Source organism: Heteronotia binoei, chromosome 9, assembly GCF_032191835.1.
Source record: "Heteronotia binoei isolate CCM8104 ecotype False Entrance Well chromosome 9, APGP_CSIRO_Hbin_v1, whole genome shotgun sequence".
Classification (NCBI taxonomy): domain Eukaryota; kingdom Metazoa; phylum Chordata; class Lepidosauria; order Squamata; family Gekkonidae; genus Heteronotia; species Heteronotia binoei.
In genome coordinates, this window is record NC_083231.1 from 85,325,881 (window position 1) to 85,347,665 (window position 21,785).

Below are 21,785 nucleotides of genomic sequence, written 5' to 3' on the forward strand. Positions count from 1 at the left end.
CTACTTTCCCCATACCACCACCAGTCTGGTTTATTTCAGTTCAAGAAGAGCTCCTCCTTATTCTTGTCTTTATCAAGCTCACTAAAATTAGCCCATCCAATAAAAAGGAACTTTAGAAGCAATCATTATGAGAAAGTTCACATTCTACTCAGCTATAAAAGGTATGAAGGAATACTGCAGCTTTGCAACATAAGCAGTGAAAAGATTAGTTATGAAGTGTGTATAAAATTTATTAACAGCTTGAGAAATTTAACCTTTAAGGGCTGATAACATGAAAAAGTTGACACACAGTAGCTTATGTCAAACCAAAAATATACATTTTAAGTGTACAAATCTTTTATAAAGCGTGTTACAGGCATTGCAAGTGTAGAATTTCTCATGTAAATATTTTTAGCAATAAAGCTTCAGTTTAAGAAATGCGATACATTAAGAAAGGTTATGCTGTTTAAGGTGTCACATATATACATATGGTCAAGAGCTATCTTTTTTTTAAAACAAAAGGCACGGGGAGAAATCAGTGTACTATGATATGGTATATTACACAGGTTAAGACAGATATACAATTCATAATTCTTTAATGCCACTAGCCATTTTACATCCATAATATATTATTGGGGCAGTGACTAACGTGTATAAAAGTAAACAATATGAAACTGGAATGAACTTAAGTTAATCAAGTTTTTAAATTATGAGAACAAGAAAATTAAAACTATGAGACAGAGAGAACTGTCACAGTACAGCTTGTTAACAATGGGTGGAGATGATGGAACTTAAAAATGAAAGTGCTGCCACCAGCCGTAACAACATCTCTATGGAGATGACCTATCTGCATGTTAACTCACTACATAGGGTGGTACTAAAGGAACAACCATGTTGGCCTCAACCTGCATCTGATCACCAGGTGGTCAGCATGGGGCAAATACACAGAGAAGAACGTGTGAATATGCCCCCACCTGTGATCAGCAACGTTGCTTTTGGAACGCTGCTGATCATGGGGAGAGCATGTGCATACAGGTACTTCCTCTGCATGTTCACCCTGTGCACACCACTCAGTGACTGTGTGTGGCCAGGGCCAACAGACATGTGCAGGTCCTCTGCAGCAGCCTAAAGAATGCTAGTACTGGCAGAAAAACTTAGGCAGAAGACATATAGCTGTTTCTAAAGCTCTGTATGCTGCCTTGTTCACATTCTGAGCTGCCACTGCTCCTCTTCATCACTAACAGCAGTTGCTAACATGAGCTATGCTCATGTTTGCTTATAACTGCATAGTTTTAACTTTATGTACCTTGGAAGAAACATCTCCTTTCTGATACCACAAAAGGGGAACAGAGGACTGTACAACAGGCAGAGAAGGACAGCATGCAGCCCAAGAGGACAAACAGTGAGTAATCACACTAAGAAAGCACTCTTCTGCTCCCTGATCGACTGCCCTCAGTAACATTCAGGTTTAGTACGCGTAAAAAGTCTCAGTGGCAGACACATACCCAGATGTAGCAGTATTACTGAAAAGAAAGCACCATTCCAAAGCAGCTTGCTTACCACCAAATAATTTAACAGGAAGAAGACTAACACTTTGCAACAGCCTCAAAAATGCTAGAATTAAGTTGACACTTGAGCTTTTTTTGAGAATTTTAAAGACTCTTTGAGAAAGATATCTTTCCTTTCCCCCCAAATTAGCACAAATTAAACCTGATTAAATTACACTTTTATAGCAAATCCTAAATTAGTTATAAGGTACATGAAGAAATCTTTTATTGTATCCAGAAAATAAACCTTTGGATTGGAATACTACTTTGCATTAATACAATTCCAGAAATATATGTCTTCCACTTATAAAACTTACTAGATGTTCTGAGTTTCAGTTATTAATATAAACTCAGTAAACAGAGAATTTGGAACAAAATTACCTTTGTATCTCTTAAAAGCATACACAACTAAAATCTTTGTTCTAACAGCATTTGGCATTTCATAGTTGGGGGGGAAATGGAACCTTTGGTTCTCTAACATTTTTTTTCTTCAAAAACATATACTGTACTTCAAAATGCTTTAACATACATAGTTTGTTACCATACAAGATAAAATGCTGTCTTGTATGATGTTTTTAATACACTTAAATGTGAGATGCATTGTGCTGGAGATCTGACTTTTCATTCAAATAAAGACATAAATAGAAAAGGTATGTAAATTTTTCATGTATAGCTTTCCTATTGAGTTTCACAACAATAAGATTGTTAGAAAGTTGCTCATTACTTTACACATTCAAGTATTAAATAGAAGGTAATGTTAATAGTTAAACAAATCAGAAATACAGCCCTAAAAAGTACCCAGGTGTGATGCTTCAGTTAGTGCAGATCACTGTATACTAAAATTCAAGGACACAACAATTTTTATGTAAATTTCAAAGGTTGATGATAAAATTGCACTTAAAATTCTGAATTCAGATGGCAAATCATACTCTTATTTTGTAACTGATGAACATTATCATATGGTTTCTTTCATGTTCTAGAAAAAAATCTGTTTCAATTCATCAAGTACTGTCAATGTCAACTTCCTTAGTTTAAAGGAGGTTGTGAAGCAGCAATGACTTGCACGCAACGCATACAGAATTGGACATTTTTGTCCAACTTCAACCATGTAATTTCATTATCTGTCTTGCTGATCGGCATCAGATGTCTTTTTGTCAGATGCAGACAGTTCTAAAACAGGGTTTACAAATCCAGCATACTCAGAGTTGCCATTATCATCCATTTCTGCACTAACAAAGTCATTCTCCCATTCCAAACCATTGGAGTCATCAGAGGCAGAAGTTGGGTTGCTTCCAGTTTTCTTGCCACTAAATTTTAGTGCTGCTCGGAGTATATCCTCTTCAGTTTTTGAACGTTCCCGCAATGGAATCATTCTGTTCATTCCTATAATGTAAGAATTTTTTTTAAAAAAAATTGGTTCTCTCAGATTTGTTTTTGAACTGTTTGGGGATTAAGTAAAATGTATCATGAATGAATACTTGCCCCCCACCCCAAGCTTACGGATATGCTACATTTACCATTCCCCCCCCCCCTAAAAATGTTAAGCAGACAGGCATATTCAATTATTTATACATATTTCTTTATCTTGTCAAATGGTGGTACAACATGTTTGGAAACATTCACTTGTTTGCAAACTTAAGAATTATTTCATATCCTTTCAAATAAGACCCCATTCAAACACATGGATGCTGCTTAGCTGAGCTCGTTACCAAATTAAAAGTGAGCAAGTAACTTATGCTATTCTTTATTTTTTTTAATCTAGGTATATTTATGTACATCTTCCCTTAAATAAATGCAAAGGATCAGGGAAAATGGCTTTATTTGGAATGGAGAATCATGCTCAAATAGACTAGCTATTCCTCTCCTTCTAGCCTGAGCTAGCCCACTTCTTAAAAAATGTTACCATACAATTTGTTTTCAAGTGCGGTAATCACTTAGGAGGGACGGTGGCTCAGTGGTAGAGAATCTGCTTGGAAAGCAGAAGGTCCCAGGTTCAATCCCTGGCATCTCCAAAAAAGGGTCCAGGCAAATAGGCGCGAAAAACCTCAGCTTGAGACCCTGGAGAGCTGCTGCCAGTCTGAGTAGACAATACTGACTTTGATGGACCAAGGGTCTGATTCAGTATAAGGCAGCTTCATATGTTCATTAAGTGGAAATTCACACATCCTAATTCCACCAACAGTATTTGCACAAATGAGTGTATGCCCCTCAATTTAATAACCATTTTCACAACATTTAATTGTCAGTTTATACTTTTGGTTCTAAAAACTATTTTAGTAAGTTTAGACAAGGCCTGCAATTATTGTGAACCATCATTCCATGTTTTCACACTGCTGCAAAGATTTTCAGAATATGTACCTTCTTCATCTTCCCACTCCAAATCTAAAGAGTTACTGTCATCATTTCCACTGGTTGATTTGGTTTTGGTCATCAAGTCACAACTGCTCTCTGTATTTGGTGTCAGAACAGTAGCATCAGATGAGAGCCCTGTGATCAAAAGATGTTTTTATTGTTCAGCTATTCCATCTCTATTAAACACCAGCTCTAAAGCAGCTTTCCATTTAAGCCAAGAACCCCTATTGTCTATTTTAGTTTTTGGAATAAACAACTGCTTAAAAGCATGACAAAAGTATCAAGATGCATCAACACACAGAATTGACATTAGCACTGATGCACTAAAACCTGTGTAAGTAGAACAGAACACCATATGTTCCAATGACAGGATACTACTGAAATCAGCATTTCTGATTAGGCTAGTCAATACAGATTGAGGTACAGGTAAACCATTAAAGTCAGCAGGCTTAAAGGTGCCAGATACTATGATGCATTGTAGCCATTCTGCTCCCCCCGCAACAAATAATACTGCTAGTCTTTCAGACATTATCTTTATAACACAGCTTGCTAGAATCATATTAAGAACTGATAAAAGGAAGTCTTCACCCAAAGGGTGATTAACATGTGGAATTCACTGCCACAGGAGGTGGTGGCAGCTACAACCATAGACAGCTTCAAGAGGGGAATGGATAAGCATACGGAGCAGAGGTCCATCAGTGGCTATTAGCCACAGCTTATGTTGGAACTCTCTGTCTGGGGCACTGATGCTCTGTATTCTTGTGCTTGAGGGGGGGCACAGTGGCAGGGCTTCTAGCCCCACTGGTGGACCTCTTGATGGCACTGGGTGACACAGAGTGTTGGACTGGATGGGCCACTGGCTTGATCCAACATGGCTTCTCTTATGTTCTTATACTGCTGAACAAAATATACAGTAGTAGCAGTTTGAGGAGAAAATACATTTAAAAAACCTTACTGCTACTTCGAAAAGCTTCATATTGTAGTTTCACATTTCTCAAGTAAGCATCGAAGTCTTCTTCTGTCATAGAGCTGTAAGAGACACCAAAGAGGACTATATTCAGAAAAGTAGCTTGAAATCAATCTAAGCTAAATTTACTTAGAGAGTAAGCGTTTCCTGCAATTTCTTTTAGTATTTTTAGAACTATCCAACAGGACTGCAAAAAATTCACTATCAGATATGTAAAACTGGATGAATATTTTTTGTAAGAATATAAGCCCTAGCGTTTGTAGCTCAATGTAGCATATACTGATTGTCAGACATTTCCTTTAGACCAGGCATTGTTACTACAAGTTATTACAAATTCAAGGGACTGCTGCATTAAAGGAAATGTAGGTATTTTGAGATCTTTGCAAAACTAAAAGTTTTGGCTGTACATCTTACCTTTGATTATCTCCACTGTTTGCCAGTTGTGCTCTTTGCATTATCCTCTGCAGCCTTTGTTGCTAACAAAGAACAAACATTTCAAGAAACTGATGAACAAGTCACCGTTTAGCATCTCTTTCATGCCAATAGTTCATATGAATAGTAGCTCACAACACATCAGTTTTTAGAGCCAGTGATCACAAAGGTAAATGCTCTACTAAATATCTTGTATCTGAGAGGGCTGATGTGCAACAAATAAGACTGAAGCCCATAATTGTCCTTACTTAAAAATCTTGTTCCTAACTTGACTATGCTTCTGAGTTTCAAACTTAAAAATTCTAACCTGTGGAGTAGTCTACTCACCCCTTTCCATCATCTGAATATTTTAAAACAGGTCTTAAATGTTCAAGAAGTTTAAGATCAAAGATCAGAGGAAGAACTTGATTATTGAAGAACAGAACATTTTCCCTCACCCTATAAGGAAAATTGTATCACTGCAAGGAATGTTTTTTAAAAATTCCCAAGAATAAAAATGAACAAGAGAAAAGAGGGGTTTTTTTGTTGCTAATATAAAAATTACATCATATGCTAATACTGTATCTTTTCCTGTGTTCTCTAGGGCAATGCTCAGTAGCAGTCTACTACTCTGGAATCATTGGTTTTTAAGTATGTAATATGTCACACAGCCAATTCTATTAAAAAAAAAACCTAACAGACACTTAAAAGTCTTGATTGCCTCTTCTTTTATTTATTTATTTATTTAATTATATTATATTTATATCCCACCCTCCCCTATTGGGCTCAGGGCGGCTCACAACAGTTAAAATACATAATGTTAAAATAAATTACAGTAAAATTGTTAAAATTCATTGTATACATACAATACATTTGCAGTTTCAGTCCTAAAATCCAAGATGGCATCAGTATTATTAATTCATATTTGGTGCTGCACACGATAGTGTTGTTCAATGCTGTGGAATAGTGGTGGCATTCCCTGTTAGTTGTTAAAAGCTAATTTACACAGTTCTGTTTTGTAGGCCCTGCAGAATTGTGGCAAGTCCCACAGGGCCCTGATATTTTCAGGGAGAGCGTTCCCGATAAAGTTGTCCCAAAATCTCAGGATACTGGAAGTTCTTGACAAAGTCTAGGATACACTTGGCATTCTATGATCTCTCATGTGGCAGTCATTCCTTTTCAAAAAGAATATCCTTAACAGCTGGATCACAAGGCTGCCCTGGTAATGCTGATCTTAGACTATTCTATTGTCATTTAGGAAATTATTACATTATTATCGAAGATTTCAGGTTTTCACGGCTGGTAACATAATTAGGGTTTGTAGAATCTTTCGGGATCAAGTGCCGTGTTCTACTGGAGAAAGTTTTCCTTCCAGACGTTTCGTTCTCAGCTGCGGAGAACATCCTCAGTGGCGTTGCAGCCAGAGCAGGCGCTCAGACCTTCTTGGCTGCTGTGCATTGAGTTTCAAACTCTTGGCTTTCAAACTTCTTGGCTGCTGTGCATTGAGTGGGGCCAGGGCTGCTGCCCTGGCCCCACTCAATGCACAGCAGCCAAGAAGGTCTGAGCGCCTGCTCCGGCTGCAACGCCACTGAGGATGTTCTCTGCAGCTGAGAACGAAACGTCTGGAAGGAAAACTTTCTCCAGTAGAACACGGCACTTGATCCCGAAAGATTCTACAAACCCTAATGATATTACATTATTGTTACTTTTATGTAATGGGTGCTCTTCAGTTCCATAGTTCATAAAGGCAGGGATGGTGGAGAAGAAATATGATGCAATACACTGGGAAGATTTCTTTCTGAGTAGTTCCAAATATTGTATGTATATATCTATATAATTAATTGCCCAATCCTTGCCACAGACAGGACTCTGCGTGATACACAAAATTAATAAAAACAACAAAATAAAACCAGCTAAAATATTTACAACATTCCGACAGTCAGATGGTAAGAAATAGTCAAACCCAATCCCAACTGCCAGCTACTTTGTGGGCAGGGGCGAAGAGGATGAGGAAGATGTAAATAACAGAGGGGGGTACCAGTCAAGATGGAACTGTCACTGTCCTCAACCAACGGACTGGCAGAACCTCTCCAACTTGCAGACCCTGTGGAGTTGCATCAGATCCTGCAGGGCCCTGGTGGTGTTTGGCAGAGAGTTCTAGCAGACTGAGGCCAGGAATGAAAAGGCCCTGGTCCTGGTTGAGGACAGCCAGATGTCTTTGGGGCTGGGGACCACCAGCAGGTTGTCATCTCAGGAGCACAATGCTCTCCTGGGGATGTAACAGAGGAGATGGTCAACACCAAAACCTTGAACTTCACTTGGGAGCCAATGCAGCTGCCGCAGCACTGGATGTATATGTGTCCTCTGTGACATTCCCATCAAGACTTGTGCCGCTGCATTTTGGACAAGTTGGAGCTTCAAGGACGGGCCAGCATAGAGCAAGTTACAGTAGTCTAACCTGGAGGTGACCATGAAAATCTATTCACATGTAATTTATATCCCTTGTTCCAAAGTAAGTAAAATCTGGGATCAAAATATCCAATGCTGGATTTCATAACTGTCTTCATGTTCTACATGGAGTCATTGAAATGCTTCCTCCCACAAATCAAGGGATGAAAGGAAGACACAGATTTATAATTACATTTAACAGAACTTTATTGGTTCCTAACACATGCAGAAGAGCAATCTTTAAAAAATTTCTTCAGTATTGACATTTGAGGCACACTTCCCTATGAAGGGGAGTGACAAGTCGAAATTAAAGGCAGAAAATTTTGATGAATAAAAAACAAGAACAATACAAACAAGGAAGATGTGTATTTTAAAAGACACATGAAGTAATTAAAATCATCAGCAGGAATAATCACTTGAAGACCTACCCTCATTCCATCTCATGGTGCCTGTTTTGTCTCCTCTTTTTGGCATTTTCCACTGCATGCTTACTATTTTAGGACAAGTTCCATATCCTAAGTTTTAGCATGTGGTATCCCTGCTTCTTACCTATACTTTCCAGCATACTTAGATATAGTACTGTTCTCACACTGACAGTTTTATCTCAGAATGTATTGGCCAATACATTCTGAGATAAATTCAAATCTCATCTTTTGTTCTTGCTTAATTATGGATTAGATCCAATAAAAAATTTCTGCAGATGGAAGGAATTCCTCTCCTCTTTTTGGCATTTTCCACTGCATGCTTACTATTTTAGGACAAGTTCCATATCCTAAGTTTTAGCATGTGGTATCCCTGCTTCTTACCTATACTTTCCAGCATACTTAGATATAGTACTGTTCTCACACTGACAGTTTTATCTCAGAATGTATCAGCCAATACATTCTGAGATAAATTCAAATCTCATCTTTTGTTCTTGCTTAATTATGGATTAGATCCAATAAAAAAATTCTGCAGATGGAAGGAATTCTCCTCAGAGTTTGACTTGCCTCCCCCTTTCTACTGTGGTCCAAAATACTGCTGCAGGAGTGGGAGTGGCTAGGAAGTTGCTCTGCAAATGCTCCACTGAATTAAGCTTTGTCACTATACTCCCTTTAGTTCTCTGCAAGAGGCCAACACCTTTTCAATATTTTTAGATAACTGGCCAAACGTTACTTACTAATCTAAATTTCAGCTATAACAACACTTTGAAACATGTATATGATGCTCTGCATATGCTACCTGCTACTCAGCTTCAGAGATTACAAGGCAACAAAGAGAGCCAGTCTGGTGTAGTGCTTAAGTGTGCGGACTCTTATCTGGGAGAACCGGGTTTGATTCCCCACTCCTCCACTTGCAGATGCTGGAATGGCCTTGGGTCAGCCATAGCTTTTGCAGAGAGAGATCTCTCAGCCCCACCTACCTCGCAGGGTGTTTGTTGTGGGGGAGAAGATAAAGGTGATTGTGAGTTGCTCTGAGATTCAGAGTGAAGGGCGGGATATAAATCCCCTATCTTCTTCTTTTACTACTACAAACCAAGGTTTGCCTCAGAGGTTCTTTTTATGTTGTTTTTTTAAAGACAGTGAAACTAAGAGCAAGATACATAACAGAAGCTCTGATATACAGATACTGATTTACCGACGGGGTCATTTCCCCTCACCTCCAAGAGCTTTTTCTGCTTTGCTGCCCTGGCTGCTTCACGCTGTGCAGCATATAAAGCCTCCTCTTCTATTCTTAACTTCTCCTCTTGTATGGCTAACTGTATATGAACAAAATAATAAGGGTTAACAAAAGAGAACCTAGCTACCTTTCCTATGAAAACAGGTGCACTAAATTTAAACCAAAAGTCATCAATTAAATAAAACGAAAACAAAAGTTACCAATTAGTTAAAAAAGAAAACACTTTCATACTATTTTCCAATACCAATTTCAATTGAATTACACATATTGCCTAAAAATAACAGGAGGGGGGGAAACGGATGGGAGGGAAGGGAAATCTACTTTCACAGGTCACAGAATGGCTGCTAATACAAGGCGACAATGACTTTTCATGACACACTCCCTACTACCAACAGAACCTTGTCACTCAAATTTCACTACACTCCATTCTTTGGATCACATTCTTAGAGTCTTTTAAAAAGCTATAGCTTTTTTTCCCCAAATGACAAATCCTCTCATAGCATGAAATTAACAAAACTGGCACTTCTTGTGAAAACTACCACAAGAGGTAGATTTCTTGACATGTGCACATGCACGTTATTAAAAGAAAATGACAGCCAATATTATGCAACAGCTAGAATGTCGGACTAATGATCCCTCTAAGCTGTGGAGTCTTGTGAGCAAAAATTCTACTTTGTGAGCTGCTGGCATTAAGTTGTGAGCTACTGCATAAATTAGTTTGCTCTGGGTCATTTTTTGTGAGTTAAGACAAAAATGTGTGAGCTAGATGTTAAAAAACTGTGAACTAGCTCACACTAACTCAGCTTAGAAGGAACACTGTGTCAGACTAGGATCTGGGAGATCCAGAGTCAAATCCTCACGCTGTCATGGAAGCTCACTGGATGATCTTGGGCCAGCTCCACACTCTCAGTCTAACCTGCCTCACAGTGTTATTGTGAGTGGAGAGCAGAATGCTGTAAGTTGCTTTAGGGAAAAAAGGTATATATGGAATAAATTTAAAAAGGCTGCTTCAGATATATACATGACAATAACATATGAAGCAGCTCTTAGCCATTCATAACATAACTTCTCAGTTTTCTTCCACGTTCCTATCCCAAAAGTAGGACTGCAGACCTACTATTACCCCCCCCCGCCCCCTCCCCAAAAAACAATACCACTTTTCTATACAAACGGGATCTTGATATTACAAAACACCCCAACATGACTTGCACATCTTTTATTTATGCTTCAGTTTTAATGTCCAAATCAACGTTTATGCACTTCTTTCAAAAACAGACGCATGCTGTAGATATACTTCTGATTCACCCCTCTCTCACAGAGGAAATGTAACATTCACCACTTCAGATATTACAGTGGAAGTAACACAGCAAGATGCACAAGTCACTTGCTTTTTCTCTGTTGGTACTTCTTGCCATATCCAGAAACTGTCAAAATGTTGACCCTTTTTACTCTCCATTGGATTTATTTTCTATGGAAAGAGTTCTAGTTACATTTTTGTCGCCTCAGCTTATTACAGCTTGCTCATTTTTTCTCTTCTTAGCCTCTCCCTTCAACTCTGATAGGGTCATTCACATTCCTCTTTCACACACCAGATCACGCTTTCAATTTTTTCAGCCAATTATTAAGACTATTCCTTGTATTATAATGGTCCATGTACAAACTGTTACTTCTCTTACCTCTGACTGAAGCTTATGATCTAGTGTTCTTTGTTTTTCAGCAATGGAATTGTAATGCCTTGCTCTTAGATCAGCTATTTCTTCTTCTGTTAGAGGTCTGAAGAAAAAAAGGGAGAAAAAGTTGGCTCAGGGGAGTGTGTTTGTACTTCTTGGCAATATATACAAAACAAATTGTTGCCAGTTTCCCTGCATTATCCACAAATAAGTCCTGCACACTGATCTAACAACAGAAAAGTTAATGTGGAGCTCTTTCAGAAAAGTCATTCAATGAGTTGTTTTGGAGGGAAGAAAAGCAGGGAGAAGAAACTGAATCAAGCCCTCCTTCCCTAACAGCTCCATTTATGCTGCTTTCAAATGAGGTGTCTAAATTCTGTCTAAAATGGAAGAAATACATTAACTGGATTTTTTTTGGTGCAAAAATGGAAAACTTAATAGTTTTGTGCTAAGTGAGTCATCCAATCACAGGCTTGAATCCAAAGAGCTACTTAGTTTACACACCAGTGCATTGGCCTAATGGGATTGTTAACTTGAACAGCTGATACCACCTAACAAACAGCTTTTGAAATTCTTGTCAATTTCTTCTCTCTAAGCTGCTCTCCCCAGATGTTAAACTAGGAGCATATAGCTAAGGATGTGTTTTTAATTCAATAGATTAGTGTACTTGGCCTAGTATATTTTAAGTACTTTTTAAAGAAATAACAAGCAGTGACTTGCAAGAAACTTCCAAGGAAATAGACCAGCAACTGCCAGGAGGAAAGGAGTGCAGTCTTATGAAGCTGATCTCTGGCTCCCTTCCACCCCAAGCGCCACTGGCACTTGACACCCACCTCCCCATCCATCTTCCTCTTTCCCTCCCAGCAGCAGCAAGGAGGAGGAGGGGTGGAAGAGGAGGGCAATGACAGCATGGCAAACACCACCAGTGCTCAGCATGCACCTTCCCCAACCACCTTACTTGACCTTTCATCAGCACCCCCACAGGGCTGCCTAGAGCCACCATGGCCCCCCAAAAACATTCTATCCGGGGTCCCTTCATATGAAAAGGAAAGGTCCCCTGTGCAAGCACCAGTCGTTTCCGACTCTGGGGTGACGTTGCTTTCACAACGTTTTCACGGCAGACTTTTTACGGGGTGGTTTGCCATTGCTTTCCCCAGTCATCTACACTTCCCCCCAGCAAGCTGGATACTCATTTTGCCAACCTCGGAAGGATGGAAGGCTGAGTCAACCTTGGGCTACCTGAACCCAGCTGGATTCGAACTCAGGTCGTGAGCAGAGAGTTCAGACCACAGTACTGCAGTACTGCTGCTTTACCACTCTGTGCCATGGGGCCGCTTCTTTCCATATGACTTTGATCCAAATTAGATATCTTAACAAAACAAATCACTTGATTCACTGTTACCATGAATCTAAAGAAGTAATTATGTATTCATCCATCTGTCCATTTGTGACAGGCAAAACTCATCAAAAAATGAAGCTAGGAATCTCAAAATTGGCCACCAGCTTTAGGATGATCGTGGGAGTTCCAGGAGCATTAATGAAAGGAATCAGAATATTATGGCCCAGGTTATTCCCAGACATTTGCAACTGAAGCTAAGGGTATCTGTTTGTAGCAGGCATGACTCATTACAACAACAACAACAACAACAACAACATCAAAATTTTATTTGTATCCCGCCCTCCCCGCCGGAGCAGGCTCAGGGCGGCTAACAACACAGTTTAGGTTTAGTTATACAGAAATAGATAAAAATACATTTAAACATTGTAAACATTTTAATTAAAATTCTACGTAGGCTTTAAAAGTTGATTAAATTAAAATTAAATTATATAATGAGAATATAATAAATATGCATGTTTGGAAACTGGCCACCAACCCCAGAATGATGGTGGGAGTTTCAGTGCCAAAAATGAAGGGATCAGAACATCCTGGATCAGGTTATCTCCATGAAAGGAAGCATGTAGTATGAGAACCTTTAAGTAACCTTTCATGTGTCTCTTATACTTAAATCTCCAATGGAAGGCAGCTGGGTGACCTTGGGCCGGTGCCACATACTCAGCCAGACTTAGAAGAAGAAGAAGAAGAAGAAGAAGATATTGGATTTATATCCTGCCCTCCACTCCGAAGAGTCTCAGAGCGGCTTACAATCTCCTTAACCTTCCTCCCCCACAACAGACACCCTGTGAGGTGGGTGGGTCTGGAGAGGGCTCTCATAGCAGCTGCCCTTTCAAGGACAACCTTTGCCAGAGCTATGGCTGACCCAAGGCCATGCTAGCAAGGTGCAAGTGGAGGAGTGGGAAATCAAACCCGGTTCTCCCAGGTAAGAGTCCGCACACTTAACCACTACACCAAACTGGCTCTCCTTATAGGGTTGTTGTGAGGATAAAATGGAGGACAGGAGAACAATGGAAGCAGCTTTGGGTCTCCATTAGGGAGAAGGGCAGGATATGACATATGCTATAAATCTGCTTTTGCGTATAGTTCATCAAAAAAAGACAGTCACTCTTGCTGTTGCTTCATCAGATATTGCCACGGCTTTTTTGGTAGGAGAAAGAACGGTTTCAAATTATCATTATACTTCAAGTGCAGTAATCATGTGAAGGACCTTAGTAGTATCTAAATAAGCCTTCATAACTATATAAGTGAAACAGAAGTACATTTCCTTTGTCTTCCCAGACAAGCGGTTCCTCATCTACGGTTTGCACAACCTATGCCTCTCAATATTACTCTTTATAGCCATGTGTCTAATTTTGTAATTTTATATTATGCACACATATAGATCTCTAGCAATATAGAATACACTTCCTATATCTAATAAAGTGGGCCCTAGTTCACAAAAACTTTGTCACAATAAATTTGTAATAAGTACCCTGACCTGGATAACCCAAGCTAGCCTGCTCTCATCAGATCTTGGAAGCTAAGCAGCGTCAGCCCTGGCTAGTATTTGGATCGGTGACCTCCAAGAGATACCAGGGGTGTGATGCAGAGACAGGGAATGGCAAACCACCTCTAAAATATCTCTTGCCTTAAAAACAAGTCTAGCTCATCACCTATTGGTGCATAATGCTAAAAGAGTTAGAGCTTCTGGCTGCCAGACAATCTGAGGATCTCCTGGTTATACTACACACACTTCCATATAATGATAATTATTACTCAGAAAGTAAATCAATCTACTTCAGTTTACCCCTCTACCTCTGTACCTTTACCAAGTACAAAAGCAGGGACAAAATGCATTATGTAGTAGTGCTGGATAAGAAGTGCTGGAGTTATTGGGAATTATTTTGCTCACATTATCAAAAAGATTACATTATTTGTCATACAACATGAAGCTTAATGCCTACAGTAGTAAAGTAGCCTTTACAAAGGGATATACGATGTCCCAACAACACAATAATAACAACCAATTTCCTGAACAGTGTTTAAAATGTACTTACACTAATTAAATGGGAAGGTCTAATTTCTGTTCCACATCTATAATGACTAAAACAGATTAACATTCCATTACTATGCCTAAGGAACTGTGAACTCAGTAGTTCATTTGACCTACTCATTGTTCCTAAAAATAAGCATAAGAATTCACTCAGTGCTATGTTGGTAGTAGGGAGTTGAGATCAAGACTGAAAACAAAATGGTGGTGGGGGCGGGTGGAAGAAAATGACAAAAATTAGATCTGGGGAAGAGAGAAATTACGGCAGATCAAGAAAGGAAGAAAGCAAATTGAAGAAGAGAAAAGTGTGGAAAAGAGGGAGAGAAATTAAGGAAAAGAGAAGGAAAGATGGTTTTCTTTGGCAACAACACACTAACTACCCCTTTGCAGGATTTGGCTAGGCAGACAAAACGATGAAGCTTGCAGCAACAAAAGGGAGAAGGATACTGCTGAAGACAACAACCTTGTTAGCACATTGCAGCCTGGCAATTACTGAAGGAGCTATGAGCTGTGCTGACAGGTCTTGACTTGTTCCAATGGTGGGTTGGCTGATGAGCTTAGTTGATCCTTAGGCAACGGTTTGCAGAAAAGCATGTGCACAGATAGTCAGAGAGACTACCACTTACTACGCTCAGACTTCCCTGCACCCCTGGGGCTGCAGTGGAGAACTGCATTAAAGGTAAAATAAACTGAAATGCATTCAGTAGAATGTAGCTTGACTTCAGCTTAATGGGTCCTTGAGCTCATTTGGGCGCCAGGAATATTATTTCTCTCATCCCTGCCTGGAAGGTCCTACCCACCAATACATTTTTTGGGTTGCTTGGCTGGTAGGTACTGATATTGACTTAAAATACAAATATATTTCGTTTTCACCTGTCTACAAGCAGAAAACATTGTGATCTAAGTAATGTTATGACTTGCATCATTTAAAACAGGAGTGTCATACATTTATTTATTTGGCTTATTCACATGTGGCCCGGGGGCCGAATCAGGCCTCCAGAGGGCTTCTATCAGGCCCATGAGCAAGTCTGCTTCCTTCTCCCTCCCTCTCTCTTGCTTCTTTCTGTGCCACTGCTTGCTTTTCCAGGCTTCCTCAACTGCAAAGAAGCTACAGGGCAAAGCCTGTATTTCCCCCACTGGCTGAGATTGCTCTCTTGGGGAGGAAGGGGGGGGGGGACTTGCTTTGATACAGACCACAATATTGCAAGAGTGCTAATACTTTAAGCATATTTTATTTTAAGGTGTTATTTTTAAAAAATATTTAATTGTGTTTGTCTATGTCCTTTATCTCCACTACCTGGCATTACATTTTATGACACACACGGCCTGACCCGATAAAGTCTCACATGTCAGATTAAGTCTCATTTATGTCAGATCTGGCTCATAACAAATAAGTTTGACATCCCTGATTTAAAACATAACTTATTAATCAGAGTAAGATAATCAAATCGTTTACCTACTCAAAAAACCTAAATGGGTTTGGAAAAAAAAATAATGAAAATAAACAACTAGAAAAATTCAACCAAAATCAGTTCATTGCTAAATTGACTGAGATGTGAAAAGCATTTAATATAAAAGAAAAAGAGAACAAGGTCGAGGGAAATGTATTGTAAGTGCCACCTCTTACCTTTGGCTGCTTCCTGGACTTTCACCCTGTTTAATTAATGAAGAAAATTTAAAACTTAATTCAAGGAAGAACAACAACTCTGTTGCCAAGTTATCTTCAAACCATAAAGCTAACAGATGTGAATTAACAACAAAAATACTCTGCCAAAGAACATCACCTACTCCCATATGAATATAGCTGAACCCTGCAGTCATCTTCAGGGGCCCTTATTTGGGTACTCTTCCTGTTTGAGATTGGATGGGTGGTAACCTGAGAAAGGACCTTCTCAGTCATGGCACCAAAATTATGCAATTTCCCCCCAGGAGACCTGTTTGTCCCCTTCTATCATTTCTTCTGCTAGCATGTGCTTTGTTTGGTATTTCCTCACTGATCCTCTGTATATATGTTTTAACTATAAATGTATTTTGCTTAATTGAAGCTTTTAATAGGTTTTAGACTATGTATTTCAAAAGCTTGTTTCAAAGTTCTGGATTATTTGCTGCTTTGAGGATCCAAAACTAGGTGAAAATGTGGAACACAAATGTTTTAAGTAAACAAATCTTATAAATGGGTTGCAAAGAAAGTTTAATTTAACCTGAATGCTTAGTGAAGGGTAAAAATACTTTAAATTAATAAATTAAAAACAAAAATAGGAGTGAATGGCACTTTGTAGGACTCAGGTTTAAACAAAGCAGTCCGCCACTATCACATCTACTTCAAATCTTAGGCACAACAAAAACCTTCCATGTTAGCCATTTCCTTTAATAGGACATATATACAGCTCAGCAGCAGAGTAGAAAAACATGGTTCTAAGCTACTGCTTGTACGAGAAGTAACTGTATGGCTCAACTCATATAAAAGATGACAGGAATCACAGTGCAAACGGCAATCATGACAAGTAGAACATTCTCTTACATTTATCTTGTCTTACAAGAGCATTGTGGAAACACAGAAAGGAAATGTGAGAAAAATACTGCTCCCTTCCACTATTAAAAAGGTTGCAGAAAACTGTTGCTATTCACATTTTCCCTGTTTCGTGACATTCTGTTACAAACATGCATTAGTCAGTTCATGATCCTAGTTATGTACTTTTCTACTGATTTTTTTGCCATCAGAAATCACTTACCTCATCGCTTTCCACTAGATTTTCAAACTGCAAAAAGATACAATCATTTATTTATTTTATTTTTATTTATTTGCATTATTTATAGTCTGCCTTTCTCACAGAGACTCAAGGCAGATTATTACACATAGTGAGTCAGTACAATCAACAAAATGGGAAATCCAATAACTAGTGCATTAGGATATTAGGACTGAATACACATGAAGCTGCCTCATACTGAATCAGGCTATCTACCCATCAAAGTCAGTATTGTCTACTCACTCTGGCAAGAGCTCCCCAGGATCTCAGGTTAAGGTCTTTCACATCACCTCCTACCTGCACCTATAACTGGAGATGTTGGGGATTGAACCTGGGATGTTCTGCATGCAAAGCAGAGACTCTTCCTTCATGCTACAGCCCCTTCCAAAGAATTACAGCTGCCACCTAGCAGATATTTACTCATATATACTGTCTAATGTTTTCTTAGCTTTGCTCAAGCATGAGATAAAACAGGTGTCCTACAAACAGAACTTAACATTTTAACAAAATAATGTGCATATGGAGCAATATGAATGAACAACCAATGAATTTAATTTGTCCTTGTGCACATGGAAGAGATAATGGGGATGCAATTGTTCATCTTGGCTGGTTCAAGCACACTAAAAGAGGCTGACTGTGTGGATTATTTATCTAGAAATTATTTTTATTGGAATTTCTGTACAAATGTAAAGACTGCATGTGCAGAAAGTATAGTTTCCTCAAGTTTCTCTGCACTGCTGCAGCTCTTTCTCATACCTGGAATTACTAGTACCAGGCTCCCGGAACCCATGTTAAGGAAAACCTGGGGCTGGGGCTGCACTGAGGAAAGAATGGAGATTAAGTTGTTTCTCTTTGCTGAGAGGAAGGGGCAGTTTCATCCCCTTTTCCCTATAGCTCACTTATCCTCACAGTTGTCCTTCTGCGCAGATGCTGCAACTCCAGGAATTATCTTTCCAGGGGTTGGAAGGAGCTGCAGAAATCCAAAAGAACATGAGAAACTCTTGTGTCTTCTACACATGGATGGTAGGGATACCGCCCACTATAGCAAGCACTTCCCTTATATGAACTTGCAGCCAATCACCCTTTTAGCTAACGGAAGGGGAAGGATGGTGTCTCCTTTGACCACACAAAAAGCTGTGCTGGGATCATTGGAGGGGAATTGCCTAAGGTAGGATAAAAAAGCTGTCTAGATTCAACTCACTGCTTAAATTTAGGTGAAAGACTGAAGGCTTTGAAATCTGTTGATATACTAACTTTAGCATGACATCAGTGTTCCTCTAAGCTGAGGTAGTGTGAGCTAGCGCACAGATTTTTAGCCTCCAACTCTCACATTTTGTCTTAGCTCAGGATGAATGACCCCAGAACACAATAATTTATGCAGTAGCTCACAACTTTAATACCACTAGCTCACAAAGTAGAATTTTGCTCACAAGTCTCTGCAGCTTAGAGGGAACAGTGAATGACATGTGAATTAAATTCTCCACTCATCTATTTCAACATAATAACTTAGTCCAAGGAGGTCATTTGACATCTCGTTACTTGTATTACCTGTTGTTATAGTCATCAATTTGATATAGAACTCCCTGTACCATAATGTGAGAGGACACGTATAAATATTAATTTAGCTTTGATTTTTATTTAACCTGCTCAGCCAATCAAATAAATTTTTCAAATAATTAAAAATGTATGTTCTCTCAGACAATTCCTAGGGATACTCATCAGAAAAAAGTGCAACTCTTAAAACTGCAAAGTTTGCCTAATATTGTATTGTCAATGACATCCATTCATTGTTAATTTTATTCAACAATGCATCTTTAGAAATGGATTGTTTTTCTTAAAAAAAATAAAGTATTGGGAAACTTTCCACCATACACCCTCAGGAGAAAGTAAAAAAAATGCTTGAAATAAACACAACTAAACCAGAGCAAAAGAATGTGTCTACTGCATCATGAGAAACAGTACATCCCAAACGACATTCAGTTCTCTTAAAAGCTAATAGTCTGATTTCAGCCTTAGTTTTGGGGATATTTATTTTTAAGGTTTTTCAAACTATACTAACTGCAGGGAAAGACAAGCACTGCAAAAGAATAACCTATATTCTGAAGGTTATTTGAGTACGGCAATATTTTCTATTTTTTACATTTTTTTTCTATTTCCCCAAGTCAAACAAATCTGAAACATGTTGCTGCTCTGCCTTTGGCAGTGGATACACTGTATACATTCTTCTACCCTACAAACAAGCCTAAACATCAACCTCTAAGGCCTCACTTGTTGAGGTGGTAGCACTAAGTTTGTATAAAGTTCATTTAGCATATTTCCCTTGTTTTTTGTATAATGCTTCACAAAACAAAACACAAGATTTTTCTTCTTTAAAAAAAGAGGTTGTAAATTTTGGAACAGAAAACTTGTACTCACCTCTATAGTGAAATGTTCTCCGGTAGAACACGTCCTGAAGTACTTCGATCTAGAAAAAAAGACAACATTGTCAAGAATTCCAAGTCAAGAATTGTTTGAGCATTTTTTGAGTATTGAGAACCTTTTAATACTAGTGCTTTCTCCCTCTTCGATATCGTAAGAAAATTTGCTCCTTCCTTGTCCCTTGAGTGATACACAGCCCTGTGGGTCCTCAGCTCTTTAAAAATATGTAAAAGTTGTGTCTCAATGCTGTTATGAACAATGTAATACTTTATGAAATGTTAATAAAAGTTAATATACAGTATGTCACAGAAAGGAGCAAATATTTAAGTATATCTTTTCATGTGACAACACTGAAGAAACAACACTTGGCTACAATGTAAAGTAGTGAGTCTACAGCTTGTATAACAGTGCAAATGTGCTGTCCCCTCAAAATTATGCAACACACAGCCATTAATGTCTAAACTGCTAGCAACAAAAGTGAGTACACACCCTAAGTGATAATGTCCAAATGGGGCTCAAAGTGTCAATATTTTGTGTGGCCACCATTATTTTCCAGCTCTGCCCTAACCCTCTTGGGCATAGAGTTCACCAGAGCTTCTAGGTTGCCACTGGCATCCTCTTCCACTCCTCCATGATGACATCACGTGGCTGGTGGATTTTAGAGACCTTGCGCACCTCCACCTTCCGTTTCAGGATGCCCCATGGATGCTCAGTAGGGTTTAGGTCTGGAGACATGCTTGGCCAGTCCATCACCTTTACCCTCAGCTTCTTTAGCAAGGTAGTGGTCATGCAGCCCCAGACCATGACATTCCCACCACCATGCTTGACTGTAGGCAAGACACATTTGTCTTTGTACTCCTCACCTGGTTGCCGCCACACATGCTTGACACCATCTGAACCATCTGCAGGGCTGTTGTCCCAGAAGGAAGCCTCTTCTAAAGATGATGCACAAGAAAGCCCGCAAACGATTTGCTGCAGACAAGCAGACTAAGGACATGGATTTCTGGAACCATGTCCTGTGGTCCGATGAGACCAAGTTAAACTTATTTGGTTCAGATGGTGTCAAAGCGTGTGTGGTGGCAACCAGATGAGGAGTACAAAGACAAATGTGTCTTGCCTACAGTCAAGCATGGTGGTGGGAATGTCATGGTCTGGGGCTGCATGAGTGCTGCCGGCACTGGGGAGCTACAGTTCATTGAGGGAACCATGAATGCCAACATGTACTGTGACATACAGAAGCAGAGCATGATCCCCTCCTTTCGGAGACTGGGCCTCAGGGCAGTATTCCAACATAACGACCCCAAACACACCTCCAAAATGACCACTGCCTTGCTAAAGAAGCTGAGGGTAAAGGTGATGGACTGGCCAAGCATGTCTCCAGACCTAAACCATATTGAGCATCTATGGGGCATCCTGAAACGGAAGGTGGAGGTGCGCAAGGTCTCTAACATCCACCAGCTACGTGACGTCGTCATGGAGGAGTGGAAGAGGACTCCAGTGGTAACCTGTGAAGCTCTGGTGAACTCTATGCCCAAGAGGTTTAAGGCAGTGCTGGAAAATAATGGTGGCCACACAAAATATTGACACTTTGGGCGCCATTTGGACATTATCACTTAGGGGTGTACTCACTTTTGTTGCTAGCAGTTTAGACATTAATGGCTGTGTGTTGCATAATTTTAAGGGGACAGCACATTTGCACTGTTATACAAGCTGTAGACTCACTTCTTTACATTGAAGCCAAGTGTTGTTTTTTCAGTGTTGTCACATGAAAAGATATACTTAAATATTTACAAAATGTGAGGGGGTGTACTCACTTCTGTGACATACTGTATATAGTTTATTTAAAGGTTAAAATATTTTATTTTACAGTACAGTCTCTATAACTTGGAAAGGTCCCCTGTGCAAGCACTAGTCCTTTCCGATTCTGGTGTGACGTTGCTTTCACAACGTTTTCATGGCAGACTTTTTACGGTGTAGTTTGCCATTGCCTTCCCCAGTCATCTACACTTTCCCCCCAAGCAAGCTGAGTACTCATTTTACTGACCTCGGAAGGATGGAAGGCTGAGTCAACCTCGAGTCGGCTACCTGAAAACCCAGCTCCTGCTGGGGATCGAACTCAGGTCGTGAGCAGAGCTTAGGACTGCAGTACTGCAGCTTTAACA

At 39.4% G+C, this 21,785-nt stretch overlaps 1 protein-coding gene across 3 annotated transcripts in view; it reads right to left on the minus strand.

The window, feature by feature from the left end:
* Positions 1-209: 209 nt before the first annotated feature.
* Positions 210-21,785, minus strand: part of AP1AR (adaptor related protein complex 1 associated regulatory protein) — a 41,031-nt gene continuing 19,455 nt past the window's right edge. Inside the window, exons 2-10 of one of the 3 annotated variants that reach the window (XM_060246919.1) lie at positions 19,621-19,669; positions 17,191-17,217; positions 16,086-16,111; positions 11,040-11,136; positions 9,344-9,442; positions 5,260-5,321; positions 4,834-4,907; positions 3,885-4,013; positions 210-2,909 (exon numbers count right to left, since the gene is read on the minus strand). In XM_060246919.1, coding sequence (XP_060102902.1) covers positions 2,644-2,909; positions 3,885-4,013; positions 4,834-4,907; positions 5,260-5,321; positions 9,344-9,442; positions 11,040-11,136; positions 16,086-16,111; positions 17,191-17,217; positions 19,621-19,669 — 829 coding nt within the window. In that variant the 3' untranslated portion in view covers positions 210-2,643. The remainder of the gene's footprint in view (positions 2,910-3,884; positions 4,014-4,833; positions 4,908-5,259; positions 5,322-9,343; positions 9,443-11,039; positions 11,137-16,085; positions 16,112-17,190; positions 17,218-19,620; positions 19,670-21,785) is intronic. The other 2 variants (XM_060246920.1, XM_060246921.1) reach the window with 2 other exon arrangements.